Source organism: Sorex fumeus, unplaced genomic scaffold, assembly GCF_029834395.1.
Source record: "Sorex fumeus unplaced genomic scaffold, SorFum_2.1 ptg000086l, whole genome shotgun sequence".
NCBI lineage: Eukaryota > Metazoa > Chordata > Mammalia > Eulipotyphla > Soricidae > Sorex > Sorex fumeus.
In genome coordinates this window covers 28,270,352-28,293,051 of record NW_026606143.1, presented here as the reverse complement: position 1 = coordinate 28,293,051, position 22,700 = coordinate 28,270,352, and the positions used below count along the sequence as shown (strand labels likewise).

Genomic DNA, 22,700 nt, shown 5'->3' with positions numbered 1-22,700 from the left:
TTTCCTTTATCGCTATTCCTTTTCTAAAATCTCAAATTTCCTTCAAATACAAAGATGCATTTTCTTTCAGCTAAGGTGACTAAGACAACCAGTCTCTTTGGGGAAGTACAACGTAGGGCTGTCTTGGCTGCTTTTTAGTATCAAGACCTACAATAAGACTATTTAATCCTTGGTAAAGGAAGAAGAAAAATAAGCATTACTCTCTCCCAGATCTGCACTGACACCACAGTAATAGAGGTAAATATAATTTGTCTGTTTTTCACTCTCACGTAAGCATGATAACAAACACACATGTGCAGACGAAGTGTGTGGATAGTCACTTGTTTAGCTACATCCACAGCTTAAATTTGGTGTCTTATGAACATGTAATATTTCAAAGACAGAATGATATTTCTGTTCGCTTATTAAGGGATGACTAACTTGCTTTTGGCTTCACTACAAGTGAATCACGGCAACAATCCCCAACTTGCGACTTCTGGTGTTCTGATGTAATGCATTTCTATTAAAAGAAGAGGAAAGAGAGTGGGTGAGAGTGAGATCATGCAAAGACAGAACATAACACCCAAGGAGCTCGCGGAAATGATGAACTGCAGGGACCAGATACATCCACCCCAAGGTGTTTTCTTGTGTCCTGGGTGAAAGAACCTGGGAGCTAGTTCCTACCCATTCTCAATGGTAAAACACAGAACCATATCAAGACTTGGAATTTGGAGGGATACAAAAAAAATTCCTATTTTGTTGGGGGATGAAAGCCAGATATTCCTTGAAAGCATTTTTAAAGCAATTTTAAGTTAGTGTTTTTTGGGGAAGGAGGGAAGTGAATGATCTAGGTCAGAAAGGCAAACCAATGAGCTCCCCTTTTCCATGGTTTTAATGTGTGAAGCTTCTTTGGAAGCAACAGAAGGGGGATGCAGTAGGTGTGATAAGGAAGAGAAGAGAGCCGAGGAAGGCAGTATCATCAGACCATCCCCACTGGCAGAGACTGGAACTCCATCCCCCCTTCCAGACAGTCTCCTTGCATAGGTGAAGTTGCTGGGAGTTAAGGCTGCTCCCAGAGTGAGTTCTTTGCTTTGCCCAGCAGAGTGGCTTCCTGGTGGTCTGCCACCCTCCCCTTTTCAACAAGAAACAAACATAAAAAGACTTAGTTGGATCCCCTGAACGCATAGGTATTTTTCTTACGTTAATCTTTGATCAGGGGAAGATACTGCTTTCCCCCGAAGTCCCTTCTGGACTCTCTTATACAAGGTGCCCCTGCTGTCTTCTGAGGAAGATCCGAGTGTGCCAAGGAGAGGCCGAGAGGAAATTAGACTCTGGCCTGTCGTGACTGGCAGTACACATTGGCTTTGACCCAGGCTCTGGCAGAAGGGGATTAGAAAAGCCAGTTGCTCCCCAGAAAGGGAAAGCACTCCAAGAAGGGAATCTTCCCCCCCCCACGATAAATCTATTTTCCTTATCTTATGATTTTCTTTCCAGGCTTCATCAACTATCATATCTATCACTGACATAAAAAGAACTTCAATGAATTAGAAAGACATACTTCAAATACCTGTAATAAATTTTTAAATTGGGTATTTATTAACTTTATCTCACCAGATATCTGGTTTATAGTTTTTTGTTTTCACTCAGAATTAGGTCATGTTAAATATGTCTGTCCATAAAAAATGATCTAGATAGACCATCTTTTTTTACTGAAAACCCTGGGACTGATGAAGTAGTGTGACATCACAAGGGTCTTTGACATGCCTATATAAGCAAAGGAAACAAATGACAAGCCTGAACTAATTCCAGGTTTCCATTGTGCTCTCATAGCTTTGAGGTTTGTCAACTGAAGGGTCTAGGTGGAAAATAAGAAACATCAGTAAACTCAAAATGAGTCCCTTTTATTACATATTAATACTGTCATGTCATGTTGCACTCTAAACATGAAATTTGGCTATTGGTCTTTACTATTATTATTGGTCTATCCTTGGACCCTGTGTGACTGACCATCCCAGAGCTCAGTCATATCCATGATGGTCATTTGAACAGATGTATTAAAAACTGACAATTCTTCACTGTTTCCCAAGTCCTCTTTGTCCTCCCTGTTTAAGATCTGTTGGTCAAGAGCTAAGTGTCCTGATGTAGAGTAAGATCTGATTGACAATCCTGCATCTGCCCTTTATTTACTGGCTCATTTTAGGTAATTTATTGATATTCTATAAACCTCAGTCATTCTAGCTGTAAAACAAGGATAATCATTTAACCATTTCCATAGAGATTTCTCCTGAGTAACTTGTTTAATTGTATAGAAAGTATTTAGTGGACTAGGTTCCATTATCATTCTTAACCAGAAGGGTACGGAAATCAAAGCTAATAATTTCAGTGGTATGTGTTCCAGTCTTAGAATGAACCTCAACTTAACATTCAATTTTGACCTATTTTACAATAAAGTAATAACAAATCCTATAGTCAGGATTGACATTGGGTTGGATACTATAGTATAAAATGCTTAGCTTTGTCTACTACTAGGATATTCCCTTTGTCTTAAACTTTATTTTTGTTATGGAATTTTCCATATATGAGTGTAAGGACACTAAATTCAGAGAAACTATCCTATTATTGACAACACAGTATATTTGGTGAGTACTTGTTGAATGTATTAGGTCAATAATCTAAAATATATGTACAGTTATGGAAACATGGATTATAAATTATGTTGATTTAAATGACAGATCTAGATTATATTAAAGGAGAATGATTACTTTCTCATATTTTACTCCTTCTCTGAGACAGGATCTCTTACTTATAGGAGTAATAAAAATTTGTGTGAACTGGGGTTGTCATTTTTTTAATTATATGAGGCATAGCTTTGATCTCTGATTTCCTTTTGCCCTGTGAATATTTCTGAGAATATGCATTTTTACTGCTCTATGGTCTGGAACAGTGCTCCTTTAGGCAAGCTGATCAGGACATTCTAAAACCCTAAACATGTAAATGTTCATGTAGCATGTGCAATATGTCTGTTGACTATGTGGACTATGAACAGTGGATTTCATGTGTACACAAGTGTAATCATAAAAAACATCAGGACTAAGTAGTTAGAAAGTCTAGCTCTTATCCCACAGGAGAAATGCAAAGACACCCCCTGCTAGGTGGGTAGTCCCAGCCAGTACTCCCTTTCTGGTTGTTTTATCACCTGGCATCTTCCTGCCACTCAAAAGCAAGAGTGACACATGCACAACCCACTTCTCCAACAGAAATTCAAAGCAGCTGCATCTCACAGCACCTCTGTACTGAGTTAAGAAATCTTCCCTTTCCAACTTCAGTTGAGTTACTGGTGATACAGAGGTTAACCAAGTGTCTGATTTCTTCTGTCTGTGGTCCCAGGGGGTCAGAGCAGTAGATCTGTAGAGCTGGCATATCATTAAATAGTTTTCAATGCCCCACCCAGCAGGACAGCATTGTTTTGAAGAATGATAGGAAATATCCCCTTGCTATAATTGGTTCTGCCCTGTAGTTTAACACCATCTTATTTGGCAATCTTTTTCTCCTGACATATTTAGTAATCACTTTAAGGGAGATTTATTAGACCATTCATGGGAACAAACAATTCACTAAATATTACACATATGCATGCTTTTAATACCACTCCTTTTCTAGTATGTTCTGAAATCTTTCCTCAAAGTCTTGTACCTCTTTATCAAAATTCTCCCTTCTCTTTAAATTCTTTTTGGTTTCTCTCTCTTCTAAAATAACCTACTTTAGATTTTTTAGAGTTCTTTTGATCAAAATCCAGTGTATGCTTAGAGAAGAATCAGTGGAAAATGCACAGTTTCGAACTACTGAATACTATTTTCCACCATTAATCCACAAGCATCAAAACCAAAATTAAGCATATAATTACAGTTTTGTGAAACTGGTCTCTTAGGTGTATCTGGAAGGAGTGTGTGTGTGTGTGTGTGTGTGTGTGTGTGTGTGTGTATAAAAGAAGTCTCTTCCACCAAAATACAATGTGACAAAGTGTTCATGACGAGATGTCGAAGGGGCATCTGAGGATTAGGAGTAACAACTCTTCTCTGTTGTACTAACTATAGCACTATGATAGCTGGAAACCTTAAGACATTTCAACAACATAATATCCCACTCACTCTGGCAAAACACAGCAAAATGTCTTAGCAAATAATCCAACTCCAGCAGACTGAAGAGAAAACATATCAGGTCCTGGTGATGTTCTGAAGGTTAGAGTTATAATGATACAGTTACAGTATGGCAACACTGGATGTTAAACTTTATTTCCTTTATGTATGATATGTTCTTCATTCATCAGATATGCAAAACAACCATTACTGCTCGTGGGAGAGCTCACTCTGTGCTAAGCATGGTTCTAGATGCATTCATTCACCTAACACTCAACTATACAACTCATTTTTAACACTGGTCACACTTCACAGAAATGTGATTTCCAATACCATTAATTGTAGGGTTTCCATGCATACAACATTCTAACACACAGCCTCCACCAGAATGCTGTTTTTCTCCATCATTTTCTCAGATAGTGAAAGTACAAATGCAGGAATTAGATGTTGATAAGAGCCTTCATTCAGCTGCTGAATAACTAGGTTAGGCAGTCCTAATCTACAGAATTAGGGTCAGGGACTAAGAGCACAGGTATGGGACCAAACTACCTGACATAATCCAAGTCACTCTTCCTATCTGTATGCCTTTGGACAAATGGCTAGATTGGTATATCTCAATTTCCTCACCTGTAAAACAAGGCTAACACTTGTATATGATTATAGTTTGTTCAAGCAATTAAATGAATCTGTACAAAGGGTCTAGAGTTATTTATTTTATAAATAATAATTCATACCCACTTGTATGGGTATGAATTTAGCAGCCATAGTTGTGGCTGCTAAAGGAGTGCTTATATTTCCTTGTGTAATTCAACTGCAGGGCTACAGAATATGGGCATGGCAAATTGGACTGGTGGCCAGGGGTGTAGAGTATATCTGACTGTACCCATTAGCATGATTCTCACGTATCCCAAACAGGTCCATGCAGTTAGAATGCCCTTTCCTTATATATAGACAAGTGAAGTTAGAGAAAAGAGGGTTCTCATAGTAAACCTCTTGTCTTTTATAGCAGTTATTGAATCATTTCTCCACCCTACAGATAGGCAGTTAAGGGACAAGCATGCAGAGGACATCTGCATTTGAAGTTGTAACTTAGTTCACTGTTTACATTTTCCAGAAGAAAACTAAACAGTGGTCTTACAGAAGACTGTGAGTCATTGTAGACCAATTGAGTTACAAGTAAAGAACAGAACATGTGGAAATAATGCTGGTGCTTCTAAATCTGCTGGAGGGTTTCTGAAACCTACACTCCTAGGTCCCATCTCAGAGATTCTGATTTACTAGAATTGAGCTAGGGGTCCAAGAATTTTCATTTCTGATGAATTCTTTGGTTGTGCTGATACGTCTGGGTCAACAATCACATTGAGAGGATCACTAGTCAAGTGTATATTTTGCATTATAACTTGTTATTTCTGTTCTAAAGTTATGTTTCATTTGACCTCAAGCTTAGAAATGAGTGATTCCCTCCCTCTCATAGAGTTATTTGAATCCACTAAGCTAATGTCACTTACTAACATCCTATTTTTGGTAATAAACATTTTCTTTTTCCCCCCCATAGTTGCATACTGCTGTGACCAAGATCCAGGTTCCAAGGCCTGGTTTTAATTATACATTCGCTCACATATGTGTCCTGAATAATGATAAGAGCTGCATCGTGGATGACATAGTGCATGTCCTGGAGGAGCTCAAGAACGCTCGGGCCACCAACCGGACTAATTTTGCTATCACCTACCCGATCACTCACTTGAAGAACGGGCGGGCAGTCTACAATGGGCACCAGCTTGGCGGTGTCACCGTGCACAGCAAGGACCGAGTGAAATCTGCAGAGGCCATCCAGCTCACCTACTACCTGCAGTCAATCAACAGTCTGAACGACATGGTGGCTGAGAGGTGGGAGTCCAGCTTCTGTGACACTGTCCGACTGTTTCAGAAATCAAACGACAAAATCAAAATCTACCCTTACACATCCTCCTCGCTGAGGGAAGATTTCCAGAAGACTAGCCGTGTATCAGAACGTTACCTGCTCACCAGCCTGATCCTGGTGGTCACCATGGCTATCCTCTGCTGCTCTATGCAGGACTGTGTCCGCAGCAAACCCTGGTTAGGCCTGCTCGGGTTGGTGACCATAAGTCTGGCCACTCTCACTGCGGCCGGGATCATCAATCTTACCGGTGGGAAATACAATTCCACCTTCCTGGGAGTCCCTTTCGTCATGCTAGGTAATTACCATCCATTTTTCTACTTACACCTGATGCTAGTGGTGACCGTATTCCTAAAAAGCAAAAAGTAACTCTTAAACAACTTTGCTTCATTTATAGCATCTTCCTTTGGCCCCAAAATCCTAGTACCAATTCCACCAAGTGCCAGTTCTTGGCAAGAAGCAAGCTTATATTGTTGAGGTGCTAGAAGTTCCCGATCCTGAGCTTGGTTTTCATCAAGTACCCTGTTGTATGTAGAATGTATTCATCTTCATGTTCCATTGCTTAAGGTTGGGCTTCCACAGAAGCAGGCCCTGAGACAAGGGTTTAGATGCAAGTAGTTCATTTGGAAGGTGAGCTCAAGAAGCCCTGGTGGAAATGAGGACATGTAGCAGGGAAGAAAGCTAGTTCAGTGTATGTTCAAGAACAGGTACCGCTACAGGCACTTGTGACTCAATCTCACTAGAGACCTTTGGGAAACCTCAGAAAATATGAGGCTTTAGAGAGGTTCTCTGTGAGGCACAACAAAGGCAAACGCTGGCCTATACCCAGAACCCCAGAGTCAGAGACACTGGGTGCTCCTCTCCTGGGTAAAATAACTAGTAGAGCCCCCCCCCCCAGGTCATCCAAATTAAGAGTCAACAGCCTTCAGTGAGCTCAAGAAGGATGAATGGGAAGGCACATGAACTAGCAGCTGGCAGTCTCTGTACCCCCAGTTTCCTCACTCTAGGGAGTGTATGTGAACATCACACAAAAGCACACGACCAATGTGCAAGAACTTTGAAAACAACTAGTGAGTCCTAAATAGAATGGTGACTTTTTACTTGTCCTTGCTATGACTTCAGAGAATGTTTTAAAATGAAGGTATAAGAATCCTATATACTTTATACAGGGAACAGTAGAAATTTCCTGATGGAGACAATGGTCAAAATAGAATCAGAATGATCTTGATATTAATATCAGTGGGTTAGCAAGACTTGCGGCAGGATTCTTGGGGGTCAAAAAAGCAAGCTGTTCCCTTTTCTATGTGGCAACTTCTTTTTTTCCCTTTTTGGGTCACACCCAGCAATGCTCAGGAGTTGCTCCTGGCTTTGCACTCAGGAATTCCTCCTGGCAGTGCTCAGGGGACCATATGGGATGCTGGGAATCTAACCTGGGTCAGCCGCATGTAAGGCAAACGCCCTACCTGCTGTGCTATCGCTCCAGTCTCTCTACGTGGTAACTTCTTATCACTACATTTAGCGAACACTAAAATGGCATTTAGAATCACATACTGACATGACAGATAACATGATATTTTCCACTGACAAAGAAGAACTATTATCAACTATTATTGAGTAGGGTATATGATACAGTAGTGTATTGTATGCCCTACTTGGGGGTAGCAGGAATAAAAGAATTCACTTGGTAAATCTCAGCTGCATTATCATCAAATGATAAAAAAGAATTGGCTAGGTTACAGAGCCATTGAATTACAGACTGCTCTTGGTACTCTAGCCTGTAGGAATGTAGAACTAAGTAGTAAACATATACTAGTAGTAAACATACGCACGGCAAAGCCTGGCAAGCTACCCATGACGTATTGATGTGCCAAACACAGTAACAAGTCTCACAATGTTTCTGGGCCCGCTCAAGCAAAATCGATGAACAACGGGAGGACAGTGACAGTGACAGTAGTTTTGTGGGAAAGTAGGAGACTATGTCGGAACTAAGCAAGCTGAAAAGTTACCAGACCGGTTTACTCATCACTACTAAACACACCAGGGAAGGAAGCTGCTGTACTTTTTCCTGAATTCAATCTGTTATGAAGGCAGCATACTTGCTTCTTTAAAATAACCCCAAGATTAGGTGGGTCGATTGTAGAATACAGGGAGGTTCCTTGAAGAGTGAGTAGGATTGCATATTAGTAGTTTCCTTAGAGGCTTGAGTCAAGATTTAAATTAAAATGTCTTGCTCATGATTAGTCACATGCTTGCTTATTTTAGTTGTTCATTTTTTCAAGTGCAGAATTTTCTGTTGTGATTCTTTAGCAGGAAGAAGATAAACAGACGTGAGGGAAGAGTGGTTGACTGAATAACAATAAGTGTCCTAAAGAGAAGAAGCAGGATATCACCTACATAGGAAAGGGATCGCTGGACCTGGTTTTATGACATTCCTGGTCACCACTGAGTCAATGATGTTAAAATATTTAAAAATAAAACTAACTGCATTAAGCAAAATAAGATTTAAATATTGAGCTTCTTGAAATCCACTTTAAGAGAAATAAAATAGTAGTATTCAAGACTTTAAATTTCCTAAATACCAATTTCAGGGTAACAGAAATAGTACAAGAATCAACGTACCTGCCTTGCGTGTGACCAACCCTGGTTCAACCTCAGGCACCATATGGCTCCCTGAGCACCAGCAGGTGTGACCCTAGAACAAATGAAAACAATCAAGTTCATGGAGTAAAACAAATAAATATTCAAGGACTCAATTCTAAAAAGTCTCAAAATTAATATTGTACTATTAAAATCAACACCAAGAGGAACATGTGAGATAGTACCGAAATCATTAGCCAGAGAAGTATCTTTGAAAATAAATTGAGAGAGCATAAAATCAGATCATGTATCCAAATCCAAGTTTGAACCCTGGCACCACCTAGCCCCTGTTGATTACCAGATATGTCCCCAGAGGTCCCCCCGAACTTTCAACCAGATGGCCATGGTTGGCACTGGCACAGCTCTGCATCTTCAGGCTCTAGTACCACGCCCACCAAACGTTGTTGGCCAAATATCACTGGAAGCAACCTACAGGACCCTGAGTAAGGTGGTCACCCCCAACACATCAAATAAAGAAATAATAGTGCCTCCTCTCAGAGACAAAAGCTCACTGACCTTTATGTCAGAGATCAATTTTAAAAATCTGAATTTTTTTGTGAAATACAAGGAGCACTGCAGGTGGCCAATACACAAGACTATATTTTTGGGGGGTGGGGTGGGGATTGCACCTGGCAGTGCTTAGAACTTACTCCTGGATCTGTGCTCATGGATCACTTCTGGAAGGCTCAGAGGACGATAAAGAGTCCTGGGGATCAAAATTAAGTTGGCCACTTGCAAGGCAAGTATCCTATCTACTATACTATCACTCCAGACCCATCGTTGTTCATTTGATGACAGCTTTCCCATCTGACAATTAGTGTGCAACCTATCTGTACATTTTCAGCCAAAAGAGACCTCATATTACCTAGACACACCATGGAAGGAAGCCAGTGTAGTAAATGTAGTAAATATAATAAATGCTTTGCACCATATGTTGGGTGCTTACTATGTGAGAAAGCCAACAGTGCCTGCATTTAGGGGGTATTACCTCTCTGTATTTCTCAGATGAACTTTTAATTCTCAGAGTCTGACTATGAAATGAAACACAAAGACACTGTACTACTGCATCCAGACCCAATGTTTAATTTTTTTTTTTAAACTCACTAGTCTTAAAATGCCAATAAATATTTTACATGGCCAAGAGCTGCAATGCTAATGGCTCTGCAACCTAAGTCAATAAACTTTCCAGTCTTTTTAATTTGCCTGTCTATAACAAACTGGCTATGTTTCAACTAAGCCTATTTAAGCAAAAATTATTGATTTACTACTTAAATATAATATCAAATAAACATCTTAATGTGTAATAATCTCACTTGTGTACAAAGAATCTAGAAAAAGTCAGAAATGTAGATCTTTCTTTGGTCAACAACAGTCTAACCTGAAATAATGTGATAAACATTTAAAATTTAAGCAAGTAAGAGGGACTGGGAATGCAGCTAAGTGATGTAGAGGTATCCATGTTTTGCAAGTATGAAGTTCTAAGTTTGATACCTGACACCCCCCAAAATATTCAACAAAGTGAACAGTTTCAGTGTGATGCCAGTCACATTAGAGCAGATCTAGATGAATGCCAAAAATGGCAGTATATTTAGAATGGAAAAATTTAAGACCATGTGTGTCAAACAGTATTAAGCTGACAAAATTCCAGAATAGGAAATAATCTGGATAAACTCTGAGTGTTCACCATAATGGGATGTGATTATGTGTTCCTAGCCAAGATGATAGGAGACGTCCCTGTCAATAAGATATATCCCATATAGATGAAACACTTTAAAAATGATGTAAGCATAGATACATCATGATTTCAAATATTTTAAATCAGTGGCAGGCATATCAGATGACCCCACATCTGCCAAAGCCCCTATCCATGAGTTAGATCAGTTTAGAGTTAGAAATCCTTAAAGGCTTACAGTACTATAGTGGCAATTTGATGTTTTTTAAGTTACTATAATTTAGAAAAGAAATTATTTCATTCATATCCTTAGGCATAAAGTAATATCCTTTTATTTCCAAATTCATGTAGTGAGGCACTTGACCAGCCATTGTAAACATGAAAGTTATCATTTTAATCTGGTATGGAGTTCCCTTTAAAATATGGAGACTTATATCATTGCCCTCAATTAAGAACAATTTAAGAAAGTGACATAACTTTTGTATGCATAAGCTCTCTTTACAGTCTTAATGTTTCCAGCGCAGAGTTGACCAGATACAACCCAGGAAAATAATTGAATATTGTAAAATACAGCACAGATCAGAGAAAGCTTATTCTTTTTCTTTATCAGGAAGGCTTTGTTACTCTATATACAGTTTATTCAGCTAAAGAGGAGAATTAAAGTTGTAGTGAAAGAGAGTTTCTACATGATAATCTAAGTTTTATACGGGTAACTTTCTATTTATCAAGATGTGAGTTGTGGAGGTCAGGTGAGATGAAAAATATTATCCAAGAAAAATATTTTTATGCCCTTTCAAAATGTTTGGGATTTTGAGAGTCAATGCCAGATCTACACTTTATCTTAGCCAAAAGGCCGAGAAGCTATGATCAGGGCTGGAGCGATAGCACAGCGAGTAGAGCATTTGCCTTGCACGCAGCCAACCGGGCCGACCCGATTTCGATTCCTCTGCCCCTCTCGGTGAGTCCGGCAAGCTACCGAGAGTATCTCGCCTGCAGGGCAAAGCCTGGCAAGCTCCCCGTGACGTATTCAATTATGCCAAACACAGTAACAAGTCTCATGATGGAGACGTTACTGGGCCTGCTTGAGCAAATCGATGAACAATGGGAGGACAGTGCTATACAGTGCTAATGCCAGATCAGTGCCCTTTTTCCCTCTAAATTATCAGGCCTGGCTACTAATGTTGTAAAACAGGAAAGGAAGAAATGATTTGATTAAATGATAACAAGAGAATAACAGCACGAATATTTGGCCACTTTCAGGTATATACTCCAAGATTATCTGAATTTAGTAGAAACCAGAAGATCATGTTTAATTCTCTAAATATTTGTTCTTACTTGATGTTCCTTAGAACATGATACAGTATATCAAGCTCATAAACATAAGAGAGTGAAAACGTTTGAGGGGTGGGCCACACTCAACAATGTTCAGGGCTTACTCCTGTCTATGTGGTCAGGAATAACTCCTGGAAGGCTTGGGGGACCATAATGGGATGATGGGGGTCAATCAGAGTTCTGTAGTTTCTACAAAATAATCCTGGTTTATAAGGCTTTTGTTAATCCCATGTTTGTGTAAATCTGATTTAAAATGACTAAGTCTATATAATATTTTCAAAGTTTGTTTCCTAAATATTTTGAAATAGTCTATGGTCACCATAGAACTAATTTACAAGGAGAGTCTATAATCAAGTTTTGTGCATGATTCTCTTTTATTTTTATGCTTCACAAATAATATTACAGTAAGTTGTAGAGATGGGAGGGTGAGAAAAAGCAGAATTGAGAAAATGGAACAAAACAAGTTTGACGGTTCATTTCTCAATCCTAGTGGAGGACAAGAACAGAACTGAGAGGTAGAGGCCAGTTAGGTAGAATGGAAAGGCTCTTTTCGGGGTGTCTTCTGGAAGGCCTCCCCATCTGGTCTAGGCTAGGGGTTGAAGCAGTGGTGGGATTCACAGAGGTTGGCAAGCAGGAGGCAACATCAGGATCCTAAGCTGGTAAAAATAAAACATTTGGACCAGCATCTTAGAGAGTCACTGCTAGGGCCAGGTAGTTGATCAAAGGGTCTATGGGAACTCACACCACAAGGAAGTCATTATAGCTGTCAAGAAGATTCTGCATTTCCCTAGACTACTTCACCAGCATGAACCAACTATAAACCTAACCTAATAAGGGATTCTAGCTCCTTCTTTACATTGATCGGTATAGTAGCACTTATAGTTCTCTTCTTCATCAGTAAATTTCATATGATTCATCTCGAGTGTGCATGTGTCAGTATGCATAAAGTATATGCAGCATTAATTATATATCAGATGTAATGATGTGTAAGCTCATATTGTTTGTATTTTGTTTATAACATTTATAATACATTGCATGAATGTTTGAATATAAATACTATATATTTCTCCATATTATATAGTATATATTAACATATCTTACATGTAAATTTATAAACTATTTGCCTATTATATACCATATATAATTTTATATTTATATATTCTACATAAAAAGATATCACACAAAGACCATGGTATTTATTATGGGCCACATTTTTACATAATAATTTGTATAGTATATATGTACATGGTATATACATTCATCTTTATTTTTAAACAAAGAGTTGTTAGCAAATTAATTTTTCAAGATTTTATTTGCAGCTCTTCAGTGAATAAAATAATCAGATTTAAAGATGAGTCTAGAGAGATAGTACAGGTTTGATCCTTGGCACCCCATCAGGTCAGCCAAGCACCACCAGGAGTAATTCCTGAGTGCAGAGCTAGGAGTAACCCCTGAGCATTGCCTCTGAGTGGGTGACCCAAAAACAAAACAAAACAAAACAAAAAAACCCCAATGCTATAATTAGCAAAATGTGACAGATCTCTGGTAGAAAGAATAAGATGTGTGTATTCACCCCGATGTGCGCATACATCTTAACTGGAAGGAGATTACACCTTTCCTCTCACTCTTAACTGTGAGACAGAACAGGCTGTGATAAACCAAACAATTCCACATAGAAAGTAAATGTTTATAACTGGCAAAGTACAAATGTCATCCAATTAATGAACTTCTCCCTGAAAATATGTATTACTTAACCCAGACATATATACACTTTAAATTTTCAAAAATAACAAAATACATGCATTTATATAGATGTCATTAAAAGAAAAGCATTTTATAAACAAGAGCCATTCGTAAAGCTCATTCAGGAATAAAATATGCTTTAAGCATTTTTTGCTCATACATTTAATATATTCTATGGGTTTTCTAGAAAAATACAGTCCTTTAATTTCCATATGTGAAAGTTGGCACTGCCCAGTCATGCGCTAAGTGGCTTTATTGTCTCCTGATACTAAATGTTTTCACACTGAAACTGAAAGATCATCCATCAACAAACCATCCTATTTCACCATCTCCTCTTCTCAGCCAAAGCTCAGTGTTTGAAACTCCAGATGGGATATCCCTGCTGATATAGAAAGGAAACATGTGAGGCACACCCAAGAGCAGAACCCTCTGGATTTAGACCATGTGTACTAAGGCAGTAGGCCTTCAGGAAGAGATGTCTTCAAAATATCCAGATGTACAAAGCAAAGCAATTTGGGTTGGGCATTTGCCTTGCACTCAACTGACCTGAGGTCGATCCCTGGCATCATCAAATGGTCCCCCAAGCACTGCCAGGGGTAATTCCTGAGTGCAGAGCCAGGAGTAACCCCTGAGCATCGCTGGGTGTGACCCAAAAAGAAAAGAAAAAAAACGAACAAAAAGTAATTCCTGAGTGCAGAGCCAGGAGTAACCCCTGAGCATTGCTGGGTGTGACCCAAAAAGAAAAGAAAACAAACAAAAAAGCAAAGCAATTTGCTTTTGCTATTCATTAACCAGAAGAAATAAGTAAGTAAAAAAATCACCAGAGTTTCCAGAATGATACCTACTGGGTAAAGTTAACTCTCAATTATTCAATAGTGTATTCTTGCCTTTGTAGATTACAAACAACCTGAAGGCTTGGGTCAGACCCCAGAAAAAGGTGTGGATGAGAGTGAGACTTAATCTAAGAGTACTCCTAAAATTCATCTTAGGTGACTAGAGGGTTGGTTTGGGTGACATTTTCCACCATTCAAGTTAGTTATTACCGGTGCTGCTTTTTCTTTTCAATGACTTCAAAGTCTGACATTTAAATGCACATAAAGATATAACATGTTTAGGAAAAGAAAGAAATTAGTCGGAATCCTTTGGTATTTGATTTTACTAGATGACAAGCCCCAAGTCTTCTAGTAATCAAATTTAAATTGCTTTTGTGGTCTGAATTGTGACTGAACATGGAAAAGAGCTCAACTGTGCTTTTCCTGGAGTCTGGATCAAAGCTGCCTCAGAGCAACCAAACTAGAAAGATACATCTTGAATGTGCCTTTAAAAGATGAGTAGAGACTTTACAAAACACCTCTGTATCTTTTTTCATTGCTTAGCAAACATGATTACAATTGTGTTAACCTTTATGGTGATGTTTGATGTACAAACTTATTGTATCTGAGCACCACCAAAATGCCTACGACCTTCTACCGTTGTCCTTAAATATTGGATTGTGCATTGTTTACCAGGTCCATTTGACAACTTGTCAACCTTAAATACTGTGACTGTTAAAAGGGGAATGTCCTGAACATTAGTGGGTTCCCAGAATCCTCATCTTGTTATAGTTTTTGATTTCCAGAACTCAGGCTCTGGATCTAGATCCTCCAATGGTGAGTCTTGGCTCCCAGTAACACTGCCTTAGACCTCAGTTCACGAAGGGTTAATTCTCTTTGGAACTTTTATGCTTAGGTAGCTCCCTGAGTGAGCACTGATACTAAAGTCTTGTGAATGATTCTGAAAAACTGGAAATGGGAAATGGTTCCTTGTTGAAGTGATGCTCTGTACCAGTGTCACAGACCCCTTAGTCAAATATAATAAGAAAGTTCTAGAGATCCAACTTCATAGGATAAGTATAAAATGCGTATAAATCAGAAATAAATAGTTTTCCTTTTAAGGCCCATTTTAGCCACACACACACACACACACACACACACAAACCAAACCTTGGAAAAGAAACTTTATTTCACATGCAGTATCTGTTTGCTGATATCTGTAAGATTTAACCTCAAAGACCTACTTACTAAGCGCAGCCCTTACCCCCCAGAAGTTAAGAGAGCAATGGTGAGGGTGATCCTAAAGAAGGAAGGCACCTGCTAAGAGGAAAGTCTAGAGAAACAGAACCAATCTACTACTCTGCTTCTCCATGAGTTCCACGAGCCCAGTTCTGAAGTGGCTACAGAAATTAAGTCTCCTAGCTAGAGGACGATTTTGGAAGAAATTAGTTTCTCTGAAATCCTCCTATGATTCATCTTGACTCCCTCCACATATCTAGTCTCATGCCCCAAACCTAAAAGAAGCTGCTTCATTAGAGGAATCTACACATAAAATGACATCTTCATGGGGCTCAGAGAGATGGTACAGTGGATAGACATTTGACTAACCCTGGTTCAGTCCTGGAACCACATACGGTCCCCTGAGCCTTCCAGGAGTGATCCATGAGCACATAGTTAGGAGTAATACCACTGAGTGTGACCCCCAAAACAAAACCAAATGGCCACCTTAAAGGCCAAAACCAAAGGGAATCTGAGCAAATATGGACAGGGAACAAGGCATTCCTCAGATACTAAGGTTCTCAGAATATATCTTCCCTTGCAGCCAAAATTCAGGGAGGCCCCAAAGTTTAGGTCTTCCTTAGGGCAGAGGTTCCCAAAGCTATTTATCCTGCTCCCCTATTTTCAGAAAGTAAAAAAAATCACACTGTCCCCCTGGAAATCTTCATTAAATAAACATAAAGCGCCCCACTATTGCACCCAAGACTACTACTGTCCCCTGGATCATTGTAGCATCCCTGAAGTGGCAGGCTCGCCCACCCAGTCAGGGAAACACTGCTTCAGAGAACCAACCAGTCTTCAACAGAGACATCCCGCTGTGAAAAAGGTCTGGTGCCAGCGAGGCATTCCAGGCTGCTAAGATCTGGGAGGCACCCACAGTTATGTTGGCATGCATCCTTCCCTTGATCTACCAAGCGTCAGGAAAGAGGCCTACTATGGTGCCAGCACTTGTCCCTGAGACCCAAGAGGCTCTTCAGAGATACTGCACATGTTCAATTTGTGGGGTAGGATGTAGACGGCATCCAGAGAGGTGTGGCTTGAAAAACAAGAATCTGGCCTACGTGGAAAGGATTTGAAGGCAAAGTCAATGGTAACTAACAATTGCTGAGTGATGTAGTAGAACAGATTCTTTCTAAGCGACTCCTCTGTGTCTGTCTGTTGTCTGTATGCAGATTGCTGTAGAAGAGGAATGAAGGAAAGACATAGTTTCAAAACTTCCTAAGAATAAAATTAGAATTCTCTCTGGAGCTGACCCCAGAACCAGAACATAGGCGAAAAGAGTCAAGACTCAATAAAAATGATCAAATCATAGAAGGACAAGGCATTTCAGATGCAGCTACAGAACTCCTGAGACAAGCTAACAATCTGACTTCTACCTTTCTTTGAATTTGATTATTTTCCTTCTGGACCTTAGAGCCTCACTCTTCTCACCAAATAGCTGTTAATTCAAATTCTTTTTTCTCAATGCAACGGCTAGGTATAAAATGAATTTTTATGGTATTTTTTTCAAACTAGAGTCAGGGTCCATTAAAAACATAAAACATCGCATTGACATTTTTAAAGAAAGACTGCAATACAGATGCAATTTAAATTCTATTATATGACCAATTTTAATCTTGCTATATACAACCTTATTTTATTAAAATATTTAATTACTCAGTACTACAGCCCTATTTAAAACAATTATTTTGGTTTCCAGCAAGCAAAAATACTGCTAATTCCATTCATCATTTTTAGTGAAACTTCAGTGTTTTTGACCCACTAGAATTTATTATATATGGCCCCAGATGAAGTGGATAATATTGACTTCCAGGCTGCAGATACCTCCAAGGTATCAATCCTCTTTTTACCTTCCTTGTCAAGAGATATATTACTTCATTATTTTTGTTTGGAGGCCATACCCAGTGGTGTTTAGTGGTGACTCCTGTTTCAGTGCTCAAGGGTTACTCCAGATGGTACTTAGGAGACCATGTGTGCTGGGAATCACACCCAGGGTTCCTGCTTGTAATGCATGTTCTCAGTCCTTTAAGCCATTTCCCTGGCCCTAGAATTGGTTACTTTTTTTATTAGTGAAACACCATGAGGTACAGTTGTAGACTTACAAATTTTTGTGCTTGGGTTTCAGTTATACAATGATTGAATACCCATCTCTCCACCAGTGCCCATTCTCCACCACCACTAATCCCAGTATCCCTCCTACTCCCCATCCCCCCATCCCACCCTATCTCTGTGGCAGGGCATTCCCTTTTGTTCTCTCTCTCCTTTAGGTGCAGTGGTTTGCAAAAGAGGAATTGAGTGGCAATCATATTCGGTCTATTGGTTACTTTTAATCAAAGGTTGGTTGGTCCTCTGTAGCAACAAAGTAGAAATAGGTTTACATGGTGTTCCCTCCTAAAACTAGGCACAAATTATATAAACTCCAGTCAATGAATGTACTTTCATGCTTCATGTCTGGGGAGATTAGATGCCTCCAATTTAATAGAGGTCATAGTTCTAGCTATCAGAGTGACAGTCTTGACCGAATCTCTAAAAGCAGCTATAAAATGAGGCCTACTAAATGAAGATAAACACTGCATCCCTCTGGGGAAACAAGCCTGTATCATGGGCATTCTGGTTTGAAGCCAAGTGTTCATAATACAGATACAAATACCAGGTGGGCCAGAGAGATAGTAATGTGGAGAAGAGTGGTGCCTCTATCACAGCAACCCCAGTTTGATCCTTGTGGTGCAGGGTCAGGAGTAAGATAACAAGAATCAAAATAAAGTTTTTAAGGAATATAAATACCAGCCTAGCCATAAGGAAAAACATGCACTTATTGTACACATAATATTGTACACTTAGTTATTGTATACGCAGTGACTCACTCTACTCAGCATTATGCTTGGCTGGAGATTTTAAATTCCTTTTGAAAAACAAGACTATCGTACCACAGGATAAAGATTTTATTATCCTCAATAATGTTACTGAATATGCCAAGGCATAGAAGCAGAAAATTAGATCCACTGATCCTAGTGCCAAGACAGGGGGGTACAAGAAAGTCACCATGGATCACTTGGGTGGGATTTTCAATGTTTCAGGGGTCTGGAAAACAGGGTAGCCTCTTGGGGAACTGTTTTTAATCAGGAGAGGTAGGAGAAGTCACTAGATCCAGACATAGCCAACAAAATGGAGTGAGAATGAGGACCATACATACACATTGGCACTGGGGAGCTAAAGAAAGAGGTTATTGACCCAGATCACTCCCTCAAAGGTCACTGCCAAATAGTGCGCAAAAAAAAATGGCACAGTCACTCCCTGCCTGCAATATCATCTATGAACCATCACAATTACTCCAACAGATCCCTGAAGACCAACTGCAAGCCATAAACTTATCTTCAACCAGAATTTGAACTTTCATCAACTGCAATGAGGGTTCATATGAATCTTATTTCTTCTTCCCTGTTCATTCAAACTTGTTCCAATTTATTTTGCCTCTCCTTGTTTCTCAGATTTCTTTCTTTTCATACTGATACTTGGGAGAAAGGTGGTGGGGGAAGAGGCTGTGATTTAGGTTTTTGTCTAGCTTTTCTAATTGAAAATACTGCCTCTTCCTCACTAGAGCTCTTCACTTGGCCAACAAACCAAAGGGGGTAGGATGTTAACACACAACTGTATGCCCACAACCTTCCTTCCTACTGACTGCCAGTAAGACCTGTGGGTCTCACGAGCAAAATGATAAGTGGCCAGGCACCTTGCCTGGAGTGTTCCACCAAACAAGAGAAACAAATACTCTGCAAACTGTACCAACAACCCTAAGCTATCAGTGTATATGTGTGTGTGTGTGTGTGTGTGTGTGTGTGTGTGTGTGTGTGTGTAATCCCCAAGAGTCTACTAAAATTTCTACAGGCAGGAAGATCATCCAATTCTTTTAAGTCAGAAAGGAGCATGAATGTCTTGTCCCCTCCATCTTCCATTTTGATATCCACTCCCATTTAGAATTCACCAAAATCTGTCTGTCTGTCTCTTCTCCCTGCCCCATCATCATTTACAAACCTGTCACCACTAAAGCTGATTATATTTCACTTGAAACCATTCTTTAAACACTGTATCTGGTCTTTTCTTTTTCTTTTTTTGCCTTCCTCAGGTCATGGATTGTATGGGACTTTTGAAATGTTATCCTCCTGGAGAAAAACTCGAGAAGACCAACATGTTAAAGAGAGAACTGCAGCCGTGTATGCAGACTCCATGCTCTCCTTTTCTCTCACCACTGCCATGTACCTGGTCACCTTTGGCATAGGGGCCAGCCCTTTCACGAACATTGAGGCAGCCAGGATTTTCTGCTGCAATTCCTGTATTGCAATCTTCTTCAACTACCTCTATGTACTCTCGTTTTACGGTTCCAGCCTGGTATTCACTGGCTACATAGAAAACAATTACCAGCATAGTATCTGCTGCAGAAAAGTCCCAAAGCCTGATGTACTGCAGGAGAAGCCGGCATGGTATAGGTTTCTCCTGACAGCCAGATTCAGTGAGGATACAGCAGCTGACGGCGAGGAAGCGAACACTTACGAGAGTCACTTATTGGTATGTTTCCTCAAACGCTACTACTGTGACTGGATAACCAACACCTATGTCAAGCCTTTTGTAGTTCTCTTTTACCTTATTTATATTTCCTTTGCCTTAATGGGCTATCTGCAGGTCAGTGAAGGGTCAGACCTTAGTAACATCGTAGCAACTGCGACGCAAACCGTTGATTATACTACTGCCCAGCAAAAGTACTTTAGCAATTACAGTCCAGTGATTGGATTTTACATATATGAGTCAATAGAGTACTGGAACGCCACCGTTCAAGAAGATGTGCTGGAATACACCAAGGGGTTTGTGCGGATATCCTGGTTTGATAGCTATTTAAGTTACCTTCGGAAACTCAATGTGTCCACTGACTTGCCTAAGAAAAATTTCACAGACATGCTGAGAAATTCCTTCCTGAGAACACCTCAATTTTCACATTTTCAAGAGGACATCATCTTCTCTAAAAAGTACAATGATGAGGTGGATGTGGTGGCCTCCAGAATGTTTCTGGTGGCTAAGACCATGGAAACAAGGAAAGAAGAACTCAGTGATCTCCTAGAAACCCTGAGGAGACTCTCTGTCACCTCCAAGGTGAAGTTTATTGTCTTTAACCCATCCTTCGTGTTCATGGATCGATACGCCGCCTCTCTGGGAGGCCCCCTGCACAACTCCTGCATCAGTACTTTGTTCTTGCTCTTCTTCTCAGCATTCCTTGTGGCAGATTCGCTGATCAATGTCTGGCTCACTCTCACTGTTGTGTCTGTGGAGTTTGGAGTGATAGGTTTCATGACATTATGGAAAGTTGAACTGGACTGCATTTCTGTGTTATGCTTAATTTATGGAATTAACTACACAATTGATAATTGTGCTCCACTGTTATCCACATTTGTTCTGGGCAAGGACTTAACAAGAACGAAATGGGTGAAAAACGCCCTGGAAGTGCATGGGGTAGCTATCTTACAGAGCTACCTCTGCTATCTTGTTGGTCTGATTCCTCTCGCAGCTGTGCCTTCAAATCTGACCTGTACACTGTTCAGGTGCTTGTTTTTAATAGCATTTGTCACCTTCTTTCACTGCTTTGCCATTTTACCTGTGATACTGACTTTCCTGCCACCTTCTAAGAAAAAAAGGAAAGAGAAGAAAAATCCTGAAAACCAGGAAGAAATTGAGTGTGTTGAAATGGTGGATATCGATAGTACCCGAGTGGTTGACCAAATTACGACAGTGTGAGAGCTGCTTGTTATATTTTCACCCTAGGTCTTATCAAGAATGAAGAGATTATGTTAATGAAACAATTTCAGAGTTGTTCTTTAAGGAGAAGAAGCAAGCATTGCCAAAAAACCGTAAATAACAAGGGGGGAAATGGGCATTGCAAATTTTCAATCTTTAAAACAAAAGGGTTGTTATTAGAAAAATAACACACATGCGCACACACACACACACAAACACACGCACACCAACTCTAGGAGACTTACAGTCTCTTAAACTAAGATCAAATAAAAGAAAGCGTATTAGCAAGCAGAATCCTATTTAATTCACACTGTAGATGTTGCTGGTATTGTGACCAAAACTTACTGATTGAAGGGTCAGCTGTCAAGGCAGAAATAGCTTTAAGCAATGTTCAAAGAATAAGGCTTCCAGAACATCTGTGGAGCAATAGCTCTAGGCAGGGTCTGTATTTTGAGGTCTTTGCTGGCTTATCCAGCTTCCCCAAGACCCAAGGAGATGCTTGTAGAAGTTCTGATCATTGAAAGCAAGTCAGAACCTCAGAAACAGGCACATACTAGAGTGGCCATCATGCATGGGCTGAAATTTAGTCACCCCTACACTCACTCAGTGGAGGCAGTTTTGTTGTCTAGAATGAACTTGTCATAATCCTCCATCAATACACTGTTAACATTTATATGGTTTGGTTAATGTACCATTAAACCAGTGACAGCTCCAGCATTGCAAAACTGGGGCAATTCTGTTTTGGAATGTCTTGTTACTTGTCACTAAACAGATCTGCTTTATTAGTTACAGCTTTTAGCAGGAGGCTCTGAGTACTCCAAACCACAATGCCAAACCCAAATCCTCTGCTGTGATGGAAAAGAACAGGTGTCTACTTGAACCCAAAGACAGTGTCTCCGTTCTGACAAAACACAAATGGACAGCGGATACAGCTGTTTGTGGTGTGGCCCTACTACATGTAGCGTGGGTGCCCAGAAACAACTTCTGCCTACGCAGAGCTGAGAAAGAAGAAACGAACACAGAAAACAGCTTTCAACCTGTACTGTGAATCAGCCTTCGTGGAAAGATATGCCTGCTTCAAAGCCTAATGGAGAAAAGAAAGTTCTTTGGTGAGTATAAGTCCTGAAAATGAGAAACTTGAGAGAAGTGGAAGCAGGGAGATGAAGGGTTGAAAAGGAGAGAGGAAGAAAGGACTGGAAAATGTAATCTCCAACACAAATCGATAACGACAGTCAAAGTTTCCTGCAACACTGGCTGCACTTTTACCTTGTTGGTCCCCTCCCACACACACCTTTTTGGGTGACCCTCTACTTTACTGCACGGCCCTTCTGTACATTAATGCGCCTAGATGTTTATACTGTTTGGCTTGAAGTATCTCTGGATCTAAACATAAGTGGTTTGAGCTGAAAAAG

General features: G+C 39.9%; 1 protein-coding gene across 4 annotated transcripts in view; it reads left to right on the top strand.

Annotated features, from left to right (window-relative positions):
• Positions 1 to 22,417, top strand: part of PTCHD1 (patched domain containing 1) — a 61,735-nt gene extending 39,318 nt beyond the window's left edge. For 3 of the 4 annotated variants that reach the window (XM_056131160.1, XM_056131159.1, XM_056131158.1), the window contains 3 exons: positions 5,671 to 6,331; positions 19,631 to 21,284; positions 22,075 to 22,417. In XM_056131160.1, the coding sequence (XP_055987135.1) occupies positions 5,671 to 6,331; positions 19,631 to 21,284; positions 22,075 to 22,087 (2,328 nt within the window). In that variant the 3' untranslated portion in view covers positions 22,088 to 22,417. Of the gene's footprint in view, positions 1 to 5,670; positions 6,332 to 19,630 lie in introns of all 4 variants that reach the window. The other variant, XM_056131162.1, reaches the window with a different exon arrangement.
• The last annotated feature ends 283 nt before the right edge of the window (positions 22,418 to 22,700 follow it).